Source organism: Cinclus cinclus, chromosome 15, assembly GCF_963662255.1.
Source record: "Cinclus cinclus chromosome 15, bCinCin1.1, whole genome shotgun sequence".
Taxonomy (NCBI): domain Eukaryota; kingdom Metazoa; phylum Chordata; class Aves; order Passeriformes; family Cinclidae; genus Cinclus; species Cinclus cinclus.
This window is the reverse complement of record NC_085060.1, coordinates 2,504,183-2,521,586: the sequence shown is the minus strand read 5'-3', so window position 1 is coordinate 2,521,586 and position 17,404 is coordinate 2,504,183. Positions and strand designations below refer to the sequence as shown.

Genomic DNA, 17,404 nt, shown 5'->3' with positions numbered 1-17,404 from the left:
TGCCTGCTAGGTTTCTCTGTATTTAGATGTGACACATTTATGTTCTGTTTGCATTAATCCCAGTACTGTGCTTTCCATTTTGAACCACTCAAGTCTGATCTGTTTCTCCTAGACCACTGCATGGTTAACTTCATTAAGGAGAATTTGCTTGGCTCGATTAAGGAATTTCGGAATCGATTCATCAATCCCATCCAGAATGGGCAGTGTGCAGACTCCACCCTGGTGGATGTCAGGGTGATGAAGAAACGTGCTCACATTCTCTATGAGATGTTGGCTGGCTGTGTTCAGGTGAGAACAGTTTGGCCCTAACTCATCACTTCATATAACTGCAGGGAAGGATTATTTTCACTCTGATGAAATCACCCATAGGCCTGTGAACTTCTGATTTGAGAACTCCATGAATCTTTTAACGTAAATATTTTCACTGATTGTTAGGTCCCTGCATTATTTGTGACTAGAAAAACTTTGTAGTTTTTCTCTAAATGTCAATGTATTATAAAATACAGGTATTAGAGGACACAGCTATTTCCTGCTGTGAGACAGGAACATTTTATGGTAGAATTGGACATTAGTTGCTATGAAATACTCCATTTTCATTCCATATGCACATTTGAGAACTGCCTTAAAGTCTGCACAGGAAGTTGCTGGTCCATAGTTTGTCAGTTATGTCTGAATATGGATTTTTTTCTGATCTGTGAGAATCAGAACAATGGAAAACAAGAGAAGGAAAATTATGCAGGTTCAAAAGGATGAAGAACTTGTTACTTTATACACCTTAGATAAAAAAAGCTTTGGATGAGGCCCATATGGATTTTCTCCCAGTCCTGTGCAGAGCAGATCCTGTCCATAGAGAGCAGCTCTCTCTTGTGGTCATTGGGTGAGTGGAGAGACAGAGTCAAAAAAAAAAAAAAAAACAGAATTAAAATCTGGTTTTAGTATTCTGAAAAAAAAAACAAAAACAAAAATAAAACACCAAAAGCAGTTCCCAGAGAAGCTCCTGGTATTGCAGTGAACTTTGCAAGGACTTGGAACTGGGCATGGGCTTAGCAGGTCATAGACTTTGGCCTAAGAAGCACCTGATGGGACAGGTGGGTCCCTGCTACAGGGGCTGTAGTGAGTTGCATTTCCTGGGCTGATTTTCCTCCTTTGGGGCTGGAAAGCACCAGAATCACCACCAGTGATCCACAGTGCCTTGTCCTTTGAGTTGCCACAAGTCCTGAAGCTCTCAGGAGTCGTTCCCCTGTTTCTTGTGAGTGAAGCACTGTTTGTAAAATTGCAGAGGAAGGATTACACAGCATTAACCAAGTTCCTGCCCCCCAAATACGAGTACGTGCTCGAGGTGCGGATGACCCCGATCCAGTGCAAGCTGTACCAGTACTACCTGGATCATTTGACAGGTATGTACCTGCAGATCTGATGGCATTTAATAATGGGCATTTTGCCACAGTTGGTAGGTAAAAATCAACTTTCTGAAGATTGTCCTACATATCAAGTGCTCGGACAGCAAACAGATAGGCTGGGGTGTTTTAGTGTGGTTTTTTCTTTGTTTTTTTTTTTTTTTGCTGTAGAATACTACAGCATTACAGGTCATTAAAGGTAGCTCAGATTAGCTAGATTCGTTGAGACCTAAAGGCAAATGTTATTTTGTGTTTTCCACCTTGGGCTGCTTTTACAAAACCTAAATAGATGTGTCTGTCTTTTAAGGAGGATTTGTGTATGTTCCTGTATGGGGGAGCAATGTGCTTTTATGTAAAAAACATAATCATGTTTCTCATTATCAATGAAAAGGAGAAAATCTAATTTTGACAAGTTTAACTAGGAGAAAAAATGGCTGTGAGTGAGTAATTTGAGCCCTTTTACAAGAGATGTTGCAGTATGATGTGCAGCTGGAAAGAACACTCAGATCTGCACTTCTGGGCTCTTCAGAGGGGAGCTGAGTGTGGCAAACTCACTTCAGCCTTCACTCTAAAACCTGAACTTTATTGTCAGGTGTAGGTGGTGGCAATGAAGGTGGAAGAGGCAAAGCTGGAGCTAAACTGTTCCAGGATTTCCAGATGTTGAGCAGAATCTGGACTCACCCTTGGTGTTTGCAGCTGGACTATATTAGCAAAGAAAATAAGGTAAATTAGATATATCAAAATACTCTCACTTGAGAACTTTCCAAATAAGCTCTGCCAAACTCTAGGTAAAGTTTCGTCAAATTAATGGAAATCTTTGTTGCTGCGGGGTCATTTTGCTGCTGGTTTTGTCATATTTTTCTTGCTGGGTATGTTGTCATTCTTAAAACATTTTGCAAGGCCAGGCCTTTGCAGGACTTGCCATTGTTTAAATGAAGAGTAAGCAGATGGCTGAAGGTTTATAAAAGCTTCTGGGTGAACTCAGTTAATAATTTCTGGTTTTTTTCTCTTTTGAGGGCTATTTTGATGAAGACAGCATGGATGACTTCATAGCTTCAGATTCTGATGAAACTTCGATGAGCTTAAGTTCCGATGATTATGCAAAGTAATTAACCTTTTATTTAGTTTGTTGGTGTTGTTTCCCTTATAGAACTGAAGTGATTTCTATAAAGTGAATGTTTATTCTGTGTTTTATGTGTCTGTTAGAACATGTTTTCTTTCAGTGGGACCTAAAGAAAATAACGGGGTGTATAATGTTGCTTTTTAGGAAAAAAAAATCTAAGGGGAAAAAGGTGAAGAAAGAGTGTAGCTCAAGTGGAAGTGGCAGTGATAATGATGTTGAAGTCATTAAAGTCTGGAATTCAAGATCTCGTGGAGGTGGGGAAGGAAATGTAGAAGATCTTACCAACAACCCTGCATCAGCAAAGTCGGATGAAGGTGAGGATAACACAGAGTGATGAAAATGTGGGGCAGCTTCATTTTGCAAAAGGCAATTTGAGAGGGCTGCCAGGAATTCTGCTGTATGGCAGAATGGCAAATTCCTTGATTCATAATTACAGCTCCTGCTACTTCTAATTATGTATTTATCCTGGAAAAACAAGGGGCATCAACTTGGAACTCAGGGGTTTTGAGGCAAGGAAGCTGCACAGTGAAATTTTTAATTCAGAAGTGCAAAGTTATATAACCTGGAAGATCAATGGAGAGATTAGGAAATATATCTGTCATAATTTGTTGCATCTGGAATTTGAATTGGATGCTGAGCAAGCAGATCTGCTGCAGCAGGAATACAACTTTTAAAGTTGTTATTCAAACTTCTTACAGCTGCACACTTAATTTTTGGGTTTTTTCCTGTAAAAATCTAGCTTTTATCTTGTATCTGGTATCACTGAGATAATTTGCTGATTCTGTTATTTTGTGTGTGTCTAATCTCTTTGTTTAAGTAATTTAAAATTTTTGGGACAGTTCAGGTGAGAAATCTTTTTTTTGCCCCCATCCCAGTGACAACATCTTGTAAATGTGCAAAGGGTAGAGGGTGTGTATGTAAAACATTTACACACAGAGATTAAATTTGTTAGAGGAATTAATTATAGGCAGGGTGGGTTTCTGTCTGTATACCTTAAATATTTAGCTCTTGTAATTGTCTGTATACCTTAAATATTTAGCTCTTGTAATTGCTGACAGTGCAAAGGCTTTTTTTTTCTTTCCCTCTTTTACTCTTTTCATACCAGTTAAGTCTAATAATGAAGGAATAATTCTGTAGTTCAGACATTTGAGGCCTTTAAATGAAGACTCTGTTCTCATCTTTGATTTTAATTTATTTTTCTTTGTTTGGTTTATTTTTTTTTTCAATAGGCAAAGCTACATCCTCTTCCAATCCTGGTAGCCCAGCTCCAGACTGGTACAAAGATTTTGTCACTGATGCAGATGCTGAGGTGTTGGAACATTCTGGGAAAATGGTGCTGCTCTTTGAAATTCTTCGAATGGCAGAGGAGCTGGGAGACAAAGTGTAAGTTCTGGACATGTTATGAAATACTTAGGAATGTATTAGTCTGACAGTGTTCCCCATCCACTCTTCATTCTGCTGGGGCTGTTTCCTCAAGCAGACAAGCATGGTACACTCATTTTTGTCAGAGATCTTCCCACACCTACACGTGCTCCACTGAAGCCTTGCTTTGTTTGTCTCAAAGGTCATATCAGAGGGAGGAAGGAACAAAAAAGAAGCAGTACAATAATAAATAACTCCATATGAATTCTGTCTTTCCCTGTTTCTTGTTTCAGCCTTGTGTTCAGCCAGTCCCTGATATCTCTGGATTTGATAGAAGATTTCCTGGAACTGGCTAACAGGGAGAAATCTGAGAGAGATAAACCTCCTATCTACAAAGGTGAGTGTCTCCTTCAACAGCTGCAGTGCTCAGAGCTCTTTCACAAGTCTCTGGGTTTGACATCAGTGTTTTCATTGGGATATTGCATGCTCTGGGCTGTCCCTGAGGTTGGCAGGGTTATTGGGCTCCCCTGCAGGAGGTCTCTGTTGCCCCATTATGGACTCTCTGATTTCACTCTGCATCATCCATGCTTCTTGTAGCCTAAGCAGATTAAATGTTCACGTCTGAGAGAAGGCATTTTGTTAAATTCTGTCCCAAAAAGGATGTTAAATTCTGGTGTGTGGCAAATCCTGATCCTCCTGGGAGAGAGAGTGACTGAAGGAAAATGAGAAAGCTTTAAACCAGCATGGAAAATGTGAATTCAGGCTTTATATATACAGCAGCAGGTTGGCTTATGGATTTCATAGGGAACAAGTATTGAATTAATTATTATCCCAGTGATGATCAAATGGCATGGAATTTCTCACTAGGATGTTCCCAGAGCTCCTGAGGATGCTGTTCCTCCTTAGCCAGAGTTTCAGGCCATGTGGATTGAATTCCTTCAAGTCTGCCTTGCCTTTCCAATCTCTCATCCAGCTCTTCTGCAGGTTTGCAGTTAGAGGAAAGGGAAAAGTGGCTCAGTGATGGTGACTGGAGATATCCTGTGTCTGTCTCTCACAGATTTGTTGTTCCTATTCTGGATTTTGTCATCTCAGACATTACAAGGTGTCTTTTTGAGGAGCTGTGCCTTTATTCTGAGATAATGTTTTAAGGCTTTTGGGTGGTAGTTGTGGCCAGCAATTAGATGATGTATCATGGAAAGGTTCACCTTTCCTGACGGTCTCACCAACCTGCCTCTCATGATGGATTGACTTGAGCAGTGCTGCTCCCAAAAACATTGTTTTCCTTATGATTGATGGCTCAGGGATGTTAATTTTGTGTACATACACCTTGATGGGCAGAGAAGATGGAAGATTACTGTAAAGTGGGGAGAGAAGAAAATCCTCCATCAGCTGTAGTTATTTTTTTCCCCAATCTGACAAGAAGTTGCTGTAACTCACAGGGTAATTAAACCCAAAGATTTTGCTGAATTTCAGTCCCAAAATGAGTTTGACCCTTGAAATCTCTTTTGGAGCATTTATCAGTGCTGGTTGTGTGGGAGGCTGACTGACCCTGGTGCTGTAATGTGAACCTACCTGGACCTATTGGAAAGTGCTACAGCACCTGAAGATGAGATGTAACAATATCTTTGGGACTTCTAAAATTGACTTTGGCTCCAAGTTTAGGCATAGCTCTGCAAATTTATAAATACAGCTTGAAAGTGTGAAAAATAAGAGGACTTCCCCAGCCAAAAAAAATCTCATGTATTTTCAAATAATTAAATTTATATTTAAACTCAGAACTATTATTTTATTATAAATTTCTGTCTTTTAATTCCAATACTTACCAGTCTGGTTATTTACCCCTTCAGCATTTTCATAACTTGGCTGTTGCATTTACAGGTGAAGGAAAATGGTTCAGAAATATTGATTATTATCGCTTGGATGGCTCAACCACAGCTCAGTCCAGAAAGAAATGGGCTGAGGAGTTTAATGATGAAACTAATGTGAGGTGAGGTCTCTCCTGAGATAGATATGCTTTATTTCCTCCTCTTTCTTTCTTTTGTTCCCTATTTATTACTACTTTTATTGGCTTAATGACCTCAGGATCAGGCAAATGATGATCAGAGCTCACACAAAACGTGCAGCAATGTGTTACTGATTTCAGGTTAATCCCACTGTACTCAGCAGTGTTTCCTTTTTTTCACTGCTTTTTTCAGTGTCCTTTAGATTGGAACCAATTTAAATGAGAGACAGTGGTTTTATTGCAATTACTTGAAGGACACAAGGACCTAAGGAGGGTGTGGCCAGGAGGCTGCGGGCTCTGAGCCACTCAGGAGCAAATTAACTCTTTTAGCTGCCTCCAGAATTGGCTCCCAGCTCTCCACTGTGCCTCCAAAATGGGATTTTCAAGTCTGATTTAGATAGAGGGGTACAAACTTGTATTTGAATGAAGTTAAGGAACTTCACCTTCCTAGATTTGTTTAAAAAATAAAGTATGTAATCATGGTGCAGTCATTTATAGTGTGCAGGGGAAAAAAGTTAAATTAAGAAGTGAACTAATCCAATGTTAATGCTTACAGCTTATTATGTCAGGTATCTGTCAATAACTGGTTCCAGGGTGAAACTGAGTGACATTTTTTGAATCTCAAAAAACCCAGATATATCAAAGAGACAGTGTCATTGAGAGTTACCCTGAAAGTTGGCAGGCCAGGAAAGAGTTTCAATGGCATGGAATCTGCCTGTTTAAAATTATGGTTTAATTTCATGTAACTAATTTCATTAGAGCTTGAAAATGCAAACCCCAAAGTTTTTTTCTTCCCTGCCAGTTTTTGTTAACAGCTAATTTGCAAAAGGCCTTGATGTGTATTTTTGGGAGTGTATGTTTTGCTAAAGTGTTGTCCTTGTAAAATCTGCATCTGTTTTATCCTTATACATTATTTTAATGAGGTTTTAGAGTTATTTCAGTGTATGAACAACTCCACGGTAACCCAGCAACGCAGGAACAGTTATTTTCCAAAATGCTCAAATTTTGCAACTTTTCTCTGTTCCAGAGGCCGCTTGTTTATCATATCCACCAAAGCAGGTTCCCTGGGAATAAACCTGGTGGCTGCTAACAGAGTCATCATCTTTGATGCCTCTTGGAACCCCTCCTATGACATCCAGAGCATCTTCAGGGTTTATCGTTTTGGGCAGAACAAGCCTGTGTTTGTGTACAGGTTTTTGGCTCAGGTATGTTTCTGGCTGCAGTTTCTGAGCTGTTTCATCCTGCAGTCAAATTTGGGAGCTGGCACTGTGGTGACTGGCCCTGTTTGGGCTGGAGTTGGGGTCTGTAGTGACCCAAGTTGATCCAGTCATATTCCAACTCTGATCTGGAACAGTGTTTGGCCACTGAAGCAGCTCGTGAAGGAAAGAATGGTAAAATAAATAACACATTATTTCCTGTAAAGTCCCCCTTGTCTGACACTTTGTGTAACCCCAATTCTGGGATTCCAGCAGGGATTCACATGTCCAGACCCGGATTCAGAACAGGAGTCTCAGCCTTTTTAACTTGCACACCACTAAAAAAACCCTGAATGGAGCAGTCTCTGCATAGGGTGGTGGTGGTGGTGGTGGTAGAGAACAGCCCTGCCCAGGGCAGCTCCTTCTGCAGACCCTGATGGTCCAGCTGCAATGAAAACACATGGATACAAGTTAATTTCTATAAAAATAGAAATTCAGTCCTGACTTGAAAACTCATATCACACCCTACAGATGTTAAAGATGGGTAATAACTCAGGAGAACGCTGATCTGTGCTTTATGTAAAGCCATTATTTCTAGTAGGAGTGCCTTGCTTCAGCCTCTGGTTCCTCAGGTGAGACAGAGGAGCCTGGAGACCTTTCCCAGTAGTACTTAACCCTTGTTCAGGTCACTCTTTCCATCCCAGCTGAAGCAGATCCTTGTCTGGGACACATTACTGTCAGAAATGGGGTTTTTCTTCAGGCTTCAGTTTATTTTTGTAGTTTTCTCTGTGCACTTTTGAACTGTTGATACCCTTTTTAAATTAGGCTGTTCAGAACAGGCTGTGCTGTTCTTGTCCTTCTCAGTCTTTTTTTCTTTTTTTTTTTTTCAAAAAATAAGTAATTTTCCTTTTTTTTCCATCAAAGATCTAATTTTTTTTTTGTACACAGCTGTGGTGAATTAGACTTGACTGCCTCCCTTCCCCTCTCCCTTCCACCACAGTGATATGGTATCTGTTTTCCTTTTTACAGGCTGCTCAAAGCAGCAGAGTAAGGTACATGCTGTGAAAATTGCCATTTTTTGGTCATAATCCTACTTTAGGGAATTGAAGCAAAACTGGATCTCTTAAAAACACCACTAAAAGACCAATTTTCTTCCTCTAGTCAACAGCTAGATGACATCTGTCCCTTGCACAATTCCTGCTGTGCTGCTTCCAGCAGGCTTTTTTCTTTTATTGCTCAGCAAACAAAGGGCTTGAAAAGGGTCACGAAACAAGGCAGACAGACCAGCTGGGTTGTTATTTTGGTTTTTTTCCCTACCTGTCAGTGTTGCTGTTGGGTGAGCAGGGGATGTGTCTGTGTTCAGGGAACCATGGAGGACAAGATCTACGACCGGCAGGTGACGAAGCAGTCGCTGTCCTTCAGGGTGGTGGATCAGCAGCAGGTGGAGAGGCACTTCACCATGAACGAGCTCACTGAGCTCTACACCTTTGAGCCAGACCTGCTGGATGACCCCAACTCGGAGAAGAAGAAGAAGAGGGACACCCCCATGCTGCCAAAAGTGAGTGGTGGCCATCAGAAGGAGTTTTGTGTTGTAGAAAACAACCTGGGTCTGTTTAAAGGTGTTCCGGGTTTTTAGTGTTGAGCAGCGTTGGGCACTTGGAGTGGAGGTGGATAGCAGGAAACACAATAAAATCCATAATTAATAGAACAAATCCTGTATTGAGCTGGGGGAAGGGTTTCCCCTAACTGCAATTGACACTATGAGAGGAAGAGACTCATTAAGAGACCCAACTTTCAAGTCAGACCCAACAAAGGCACTTTTTCACACATTTTGAATCAATAGAAGTTTTACTGCATGAAACTGTGGAAAATCCAAATTAGTATCTGAGTGGGTGCTGGTGATAGTGAGAACATATCTGTGGGGTGGCACTGCAGGTAAGAGTCATCTTAATCCATGTTTTCAGGCATGTTCAGACAGAGAAAAGCAAACACCCAGTTGGTTGTAATTTAAAGCCCATTTGGAGGGCTGTGCTGGGAGGAGCTGGTGATGAAGACAGTGATTCACACCAGATAGGAGAAGGGTGGGGCAAAGAGCATCTCACTGATAACTGGTTAATATAATTAACTTCAAACACACAGAAACAAACAGCTTTGTGTAGCTGCTGGACAGGTCAGGACTTCCACACCAGTTCCCAGAGTGGCTGCAATCATCTGCTTGTTTGTGGGTACTGGTTTTCTGTCATTGCTCAGCTGAGATAATGAAATGCCAGAGTGGGACAGGCTGGATTCCTGCTTGTGCAAACCCTTGGCACATTGAGGGCAGGATTGGGGCTGGAGGAACTCAGATAACTCCTGGATTGTAATTCCTCTCAGGAATGGTTTAGTGATGTTTTCATATTAGGAATTTTAGCCTGAATGCTGAGGTGTGTTGGAGCTTCCTTAATTCATGAAGCTCATCAGCCACACAAGTCATGTAAAAAACCCTCTTCAATGATGACCTTAGAAAAGGAGATTCTGAGGTGCAGCAGGAGCAGTTTCTCATAGTTCTGTAGGGATCTCTTTCTTCATCTTTTGCAGCATCACCTTCACTTTCAGACAAAAAAGCTTAATAAGCAGGACCCAAAGTCCTGCTCAATGTTTGAAAGCTGTAGAGATACTGTTTATGTATAATAAATGCAGATTTATTGATGGATCCTGTCTGTTCTCCAGCCTAAACAAAGGAAAAGCCACTGAGCACATTCCATTGTTTTTAGGTGCATTTATTGTTGTGGTTTATTCCTGTGGTTTATTAAGTGACTGGGCTGTCATCTCTGCAACAGATTGTTAATCCGTTGCTCTCCCTCTGAGGAAAATTGTACTTTAAAATGGTTTTCAAGTTTTATTGTGCTGTGGAGTGCTCAGAGCTGCTGTGTGTGGAATGGGGAGGGAGCAGGAGGGGAGGCACAGGGAGCAGATAGGGCAGAGCTGCTGAGTGACTCCTCCTTTATGTCCTCCTTTGAACAGGACACGATCCTGGCAGAGCTGCTCCAGATCAACAAGGAGTACATAGTTGGGTACCACGAACATGATTCACTCCTGGACCATAAAGAGGAAGAGGAACTCACTGAAGAAGAGAGGAAGGCAGCCTGGGCAGAATATGAAGCAGAAAAGAAGGTAAAGCTGTTTAATTGGTTTATATATATTACAATAACCTTTCCAGGTTTAGAGTCACAATTACCTTTTCAGTTTGTCTTTGGGTAATTAAATTTTGTTGTAGACCAAGAAATAAATACTTAAAGCAAGTTTTGACATAGGAAAAGTGGAGATACTGTGACTTTTCTTCCCCTTCAGTGCTGGTTCTTTCTGTGTGTTTGTTGCTTTAATTACAAGTTACTTTTGCACCTGCAGTTTTCTAATTTATAATAAAACTCAACTGATGTCCTGTGTAATCCCTCTTTTCCCATTTGAGGGTGCCCCTGTGAGGGGCTCTGTGTGGCAGTATTACCTTCCTTAGCTAATACACACATTAACATATAAAACATCACTTAATAATACAACAGAAGTCAGTGAAACTACAATAAGGTGGAACCCTGCTCCCATTTTGTTGGCCCTTGCCCTTTATTGTATCAGATAGAGTTGATGGTGATTTATCCCCACTCATTGGGGGGTGTGGGGTGCACCAAAGCTCTTTGTATTGCTGAAGCAAAAACTGTACCTTTACCCTTGGCAGGGTCATAAGGGAAATTAATGAGATGCCACCAGTGTTGAAATTCTCTTTTCAGATTTGTTGGTGTTACCCAAAATTACCTTTTGAATTTCAGTGGGTTAGGCACCCTCAAAAGCCTTCCACTAAAAGTACAAGTAGTGGGTGTATAAACTGCCACTGACCACCTTGAGTGAACTGATGAAAAGGTTTGGGGAGGGAAAAGAAATAGGGAGATAAAGAGTAAAACTCTGCAGTTGCTCTATGAAAAATCCAAATGGGCAATGAGCTTTACAGTCCTGCTAATGAACTGCATTTTACTTCTTCAGAATTTCATTACAGGCTGGTCAAATTCAACATTAAGTAGTGGGTTTTCAATATTAAAAAAAATATCTTAACCAACTTAAGCTGTACTTATAAGCCATGGTCATTTATGTATCAAATATTGACAAGCTATAGTCAGAGATTATTCAAGACTTGGGTTCCTCTGTGACTGAAATGGGGTTCCAAACCTTCATGATCAATGTTCAGGACCTGTGGCTCTCTCCAGGGGCTGCTTTGGCTTTGTGTTTATTACAGAATGATCAGAGTTAGTAGTGACAAGTGCACTTTGTGTTTTCCAGGGCATGACCATGCGTTTCAACATGCCAACAGGGACCAACACAATGCCCACAAATTTCAACTCTCAGACATATATTCCTTACAATTTGGGTGCTCTGTCAGCAATGAGTAACCAACAGCTGGAGGTAAGGAGCACAACATGCCTGTGTTGTTGCAGGGGCTTTCTGTCACAAATTGTGGGTGTCAGTCTGATATCTTTATATTTTTAATAGTTGGGAGGTTTGGGGGTGTGAGGGGTTTGCATGTAGCTTTATTGAAGTTTAACTTGTATGTATATAAACCTGTACCTGGGTGGATTGTTGGGATTCTGGAGCAACACCTGTATTCTTTTAGTCTTTGCAGATTTTAGTTACAATTTTTGAAACTGTAACATCGTCAAGTCTGTATGGTAGAAAACTTAAGTGGGTTGTTAGCGTCCTTGTCCTTGTACGGGTCTGAAACCTGTCGCTATAAAAATAGGTTTTTACAAATGCTGTCTACAAATTGCCAGGTTTATACATGTTGTTCAACTGCTCTGTGCTGAAATTCAGATGGGTGGCAGCTTAGACTCTTGTGCAAATTGAGAGCAGAGAGGCAATTGAAGTCTAGGTATGTACAAGAGAAAGATGAAGAAGGCTGGGGCAGAAACATGTTTGATGTTTGTGTGATTTGTAACTGATGTTCTGGTGTTTTCTCAGGACCTCATTAATCAAGGAAGAGAGAAGGTGGTGGAAGCAACCAACAGTGTGGCTGCAGCAAGAATCCAGCCCATTGAAGACATCATTTCAGCCATAGTGAGTGTAATGCATAACCCTGGGCTTAGATCAGGAGTGGAAAATACTAAACTTTATCAAAGATACTGCTACTGCAAATGGTCATCCAGCTAATGAATTGCATTATTAATGAGCAGCATTTCCAGCTGTTAGTGACCTTTATCCCTCAGTAACCCTTGGTGGTATTTAGCTGGTGCAGAGCGTTACAGGAGTGGCGGTTCAGATCCGTATTTGCCGTGCTCTGAAAATGCTGCTTTTCTAGAAATCAGAACAGCAGTTGCAGGCAAGTAGTTATTGTGTTTTGTGGATTGCTGATTGGCAGTTAGAAGCACTAATAAATAACTCCTAGTTCTGGTTGTGGTGAAGGAGTTTTGCACTGACTGGAAGTTGGGCTGGTTGAACTCCTGGTGCAACTGCGAACATGACGTAGGGCCTCAGTTGCCCATCAGGCTTTTGTTCAAACGACCAGTGCCAAGAAGGTTTTGGGTTTTTTTGCTTTTCAGTGGAAAGAAAACTTAACCCTGACAGAGAGCCAGGTGCAGGCCTTGGCCCTGAACAGACAGGCGAGCCAGGAGCTGGATATGAAGCGCAGAGAAGCCATTTACAACGACGTCCTCGGGAAACAGCAGATGGTAAAATGTCTTACATTTGTTTACCTACTGTCAGTGTTTGAATGAGGATCTTGTGTGTGTTCATTCCTGAGCTACAAGTGTATGTTTAGGCACATAAATATCCCTCACAGAATGGTCAGCAGTGTGCTGGGGCTCATAGCTCGGCCTCAGTCAGGGAGACACAGGAGAAGTTCATAAAAAAGCACTCGTCAGGTTTTGGAGCTGAAGTGTTTGCTGCAAGGTCATGAGGCGTAAAGAGAAATCTGGTTCCCAGTGCTCAGCCAGCCACTTAGGAAGCACATCTTAGAAAGTGTTGGTAATGTTGTTTTAGCTTGAAATTACTTTGCAGAATGTGAAAGTTGCCCAGATGATGTCAGAAGGAAGAGTTTTCTCTAAGGCAAACAAACACTGACAATCCACAGGCGGGACTTTCAAAGGGAAGATGAATGGTACCTGACAAATGACAAAGTAACTCATACCTGGGAATAATTTCACAGTAGAGTACATGCTGCCATGGAAACTCACCTCAATGCTGCCTGCAATACAATAGCCAAGTTTTCAGGAGAACTGAGCCCTAAATGCTGTTACTAAATGGTTTCTCCAGTAATGGTCTGCTGAATGCCATCACATTAGGGATGGTGATAACAATGGGGCTTTTTCCCTTAGCCATGCTGTCCCTAACAAATTGATTTGAGCTCTGAACCTGATCCTGGAGCAGGGGGACGGGTGGTGCACTCAGCTCTGCTTTCCCTCCGCAGCTGATCGGTTGTGTCCAGAGGATCCTGATGAACAGGCGGCTCCAGCACCAGTACAACCAGCAGCAGCAGCAGCAGATGTCCTACCAGCAAGCAGCCATGGGCCACCTCATGATGCCAAAGCCTCCAAATTTGATCATGAATCCTTCCAGCTACCCAACCATAGATGTGAGAGGAATGTATCAGTCAGTGTCTGGTGGGATGCAGCCACCACCCCTACAACGAGCACCACCCCCAATGAGAGGCAAAAATCCAGGGCCTTCCCAAGGGAAATCAATGTGATTTTGCACTAAAAGCCTAAAGGATTGTTAAAATCAGAGAAAGAACTTTTATTTTTTTAGGAATCAATGGCCTAACAGAACTCAACTGTAAAAAAAAAATAAAAATTAAAAATAATAGTTTGGTTGCTCCCCTGAAATACCATGTTCCATATTAGTGTTTCAGCTTTGTTTAAATAGGACACAATGTTTTCCCTGTTGTCAGTGATGTTGCCTAGAATCTTCTTACATATGTTGAGTACAGGAGATAACAAGTTGTTTTCAGTGAAAACAAGTCCTCCCGTTACAGTAGCATCTCCACAGGTTTCCTGTCTAAACTCCTGCGCTTGCTTTTCGCGGCTGCAAAGCTTTGGGAAGCTTAGGAAGGACTGCAGGTCTGTATGTTCAGTCTGACATATGTGAATTGTAAACAGCTGAGTTCTTGATTAGAGTTGATTCCTCAAATTATGGGATACTTTTCTGCTTACCCATTTTTTTCTATTAGTGGGAACGTTGTAACAGAAATAGTCTAGTTTCCTTCATGGGTCATCTGTGCTGAATGGAACAGGAGCTGAAAAATATTCTCTGAAAACAGAACTGAGTGCAATATTTGTAATTACTACTGCTCTGAACCTTCTGAGGCACAGGGAACTGTGCATCCAGCCTTAAACATGACTGGGCCTTCCCCAGTCTGCTGCCATTTGTTGTTTTCAGTTCCACGTGGTGGAATAGCAGCTGGTGATGTGGGAGTGGGAGCTGCTTTTCCTTGAGGCGCTCGCCCCTCGCTGCGGGGTCCAGCACAAAGCACGTTTCTGGTCACTCCCTCACACTGGTGCTACTGTCTCCTCCCATTGCCGGCAGTGGGGGACAGGCCAACCCAGTTCAGTTCCTGTCTTATGGGGGTAGGGTGGTGATGGTGGCCAGGGTGAAACCTTGTCAGAGAACCCCCTTTAACGTGGCACAACCATTGCTGATTGAAAATCGATACAGAGAAAGTCCTGTAGCAACTTCTAGAGCTGCCAGAAGTATGAAATGACTTTATTGATGGAGGTGTGGTTATGCACTCCTCCTCTTCCCTTCAGTTGTGTGAAAACATGGGTTAGGATACAAAGAGCTTGATTTTGGTTTTGTTTTTGTTCTGTTTTGGCATTTTTTTTAACGTAGGCCAGAGATAAATTTTGGGTTTATTCTATACCGTTATCACTCTCTTTGCCTACACTTGTTGTGCTTGTGAAGTTCTTATTAAATATAAATAGGGCTTTCCTTTTTTATGGAGTTTGGTTGATTCTTGCTCCCCAAAAAACCCTGTTGATAGTCTGGGGGTACAAGTAAGTGGCAGGAACATGGAGGTGTTGGTGTGTGGACAACACAGGGCTCTGGAGATGGATGGAGGCAGTGGCTCCAGATTTTGCTGGACTCTTCTGATGCTGGCGTGAACTAAAATCATTCTGGTTTCTGGGAAGTTTCTTGCAGGAGTTTGAGTTCCTGCCCTGAATGGACAAGTTTTGTATCTAAACATGCAGATGTTCCACGATGTGTCAGTGTGTGACTGACACTCGTTTTGTGACATGGGACAGAGGTTGGTTGGGTGCTACAAACCCACCTGACAAGTTTCTGTCTTGGACTCTTTGATGACAACATACCACGAAAGACCCTCAGTGTGTTCTAGTGCACTGCCAGCCCCACAGTTAACTCTGATCTGGGGGAGGGAGCAAAGAGATGTGCTGGCACTAGAAGAGACAAAAGTGAGATGTTGAGACAAACATTTGAAGGCAAATGTACTCCGGGCAACTGTCACTGATATTCCTACGTGTTGTGAATAAGAGAAGTCATTTCTACCAAACCTGGGAATGTTAAATGGAGTTTTGCAGTAACTCACAGACTTAAATGTGGAAGTTTTAGGCAACATTGAAAGGCGCATTTTATTTCATCCTGGACAAACCTATGGATAACAGAAGACACAAGAAGGAATCCGAGATAGGCATTGAAGTAAAACCTGGACCACTTTGCTTACGTTTCTCACTTGACATTTTTAGCTGCATAACAATGTGCTTTGAGTATAACATCAGGCTTTAACCAGTACTTAAAGACAGAACATACATCAGTAAGTTAATAAAAGGCTCATTTTTATATTGTTTTAGATGTTTTAACTAGATAAAAATGGCTTAAGATGACAAAAAAAATGTTGCTTGTAATACAGTTTTGCCTGCTAAATTATCCACATTTTGTAACCTGTTTATTCCTTTGGATGTAAAGCGTTTTTGCTTAGTATTGTGATATTGTATATGTTTTGTCCCAGTTGTATAGTAATGTTTCAGTCCATCAACCAGCTTTGGCTGCTGAAATCATACAGCTGTGAAGACTTCCCTTTGTTTCTATTAGATGGCTTTTCAGTTCTGTATTAAATATCTTAAGTGCTATAGAGAAGCTGTTCCCTCTTCCTATAAGGCTGTTTTGTAATATATATAAGGACTGGAAATGTGTTTTTAAAAGAGAAGAAGCATTCAAGTATGATGATATACTATCTGTGTTTTCACCATTCAAAGTGCTGTTTTAGTAGTTGAAACTTAAGCTATTTAATATCTCATTTAATAAAGTGACCAAAATACATCAATGTGCTTTGTGCTACATTCACAGTCCAGCATTAACTCCACAGGGATTCAGCCTGGGAACATGTCTTTGGAGAACTGTGCTGTGAGTTGAAGCTCTTAGTGTTTTCTACAATGACTGTAGTGGTTATAGCCATTGATTTCTTTTAAGGAAAACAGCTGTGGTCCAGATTTTCAAATTGCTGTATTAATAGCAGCTTCTGCCAATCTGTTAAAATGAGTTGTCCCGCAGTAAGATGGTTAAAAGTGAGGTATAGTTCTTAGTCAAATGAGAATAAGGTGCTGCTGTATTTTAACTTCGTAATTGTACTTCTCCCTTCCTTAGTTACTAAATCCCACCTGTTGGGCAAGTCACCCCCTTTGCTATGCAAAAAAAATGGTAATAATTGTGTTTAAAGCTGCCCTCTGCTCATTCCCTGGCAGTGCTGGGGCTGCTCAGGGGCACAGCCAGTCTTGGTAAAGCTGAGGCAGCTGGAAATGGTGTCTGAGGTGAAAATATCGGAGTTGTGCTCCAAGGGGCCCTGTGGCCAGAGTGGTTTGAAATATCCCTGTGACTTTAAACTTGGCTGAACACTGATAGAGGGAAGTGGGCAGCTCAGGCTGGATGTGGCTGGCTGCATTGGGCTGGGAAGTGTCCTGGGACGAGTCCCATGTCCAGAATGTTGTGCTGAGGTGTCCCAACACTGACCAGCCCTGTCACTGTCAGCTGTACCCAGCCTGAGCAGCTTTTGCCTTTATCTTAAAAGTAGAACCACTCTGTGCACAGTAAATAAAGCTAAATTCATCAGTTCAAGCAAAAAATAGTTTTGAAGTTGGGTAGATTTTCAATGCTTATGGAAAGCCAAATATCCTAAATGTTCCCAGCTGGAGGAGTCTGGAAAAATGCTGGTGTTGCAGCACCGGCAGCAGTAATCACATGGTGTCTGAACTTCCCAGACCTGCTCAGGTGTCAAATAACCCCCTGTGCCCCCTCTGTGCTCTGGAACCACCCTGGGGATGAGGCCTGGGATGGAGCACCAGCAGAATTCCAAATGTGT

The 17,404-nt window shown here is 41.7% G+C and overlaps 1 protein-coding gene across 7 annotated transcripts in view; it reads left to right on the top strand.

Annotated features, from left to right (window-relative positions):
* ATRX (ATRX chromatin remodeler) overlaps positions 1-16,368 on the top strand; it is a 61,542-nt gene extending 45,174 nt beyond the window's left edge. For 5 of the 7 annotated variants that reach the window (XM_062503191.1, XM_062503192.1, XM_062503194.1 and 2 more), the window contains 15 exons: positions 113-288; positions 1,280-1,397; positions 1,990-2,120; positions 2,414-2,502; positions 2,665-2,834; positions 3,750-3,903; positions 4,176-4,279; positions 5,761-5,869; positions 6,912-7,089; positions 8,444-8,638; positions 10,084-10,233; positions 11,386-11,508; positions 12,061-12,156; positions 12,639-12,767; positions 13,505-16,368. In XM_062503191.1, coding sequence (XP_062359175.1) covers positions 113-288; positions 1,280-1,397; positions 1,990-2,120; positions 2,414-2,502; positions 2,665-2,834; positions 3,750-3,903; positions 4,176-4,279; positions 5,761-5,869; positions 6,912-7,089; positions 8,444-8,638; positions 10,084-10,233; positions 11,386-11,508; positions 12,061-12,156; positions 12,639-12,767; positions 13,505-13,783 — 2,201 coding nt within the window. In that variant the 3' untranslated portion in view covers positions 13,784-16,368. Of the gene's footprint in view, positions 1-112; positions 289-1,279; positions 1,398-1,989; positions 2,121-2,413; positions 2,503-2,664; positions 2,835-3,749; positions 3,904-4,175; positions 4,280-5,760; positions 5,870-6,911; positions 7,090-8,443; positions 8,639-10,083; positions 10,234-11,385; positions 11,509-11,873; positions 11,972-12,060; positions 12,157-12,638; positions 12,768-13,504 lie in introns of those variants that run through there. The other 2 variants (XR_009933673.1, XM_062503195.1) reach the window with 2 other exon arrangements.
* The last annotated feature ends 1,036 nt before the right edge of the window (positions 16,369-17,404 follow it).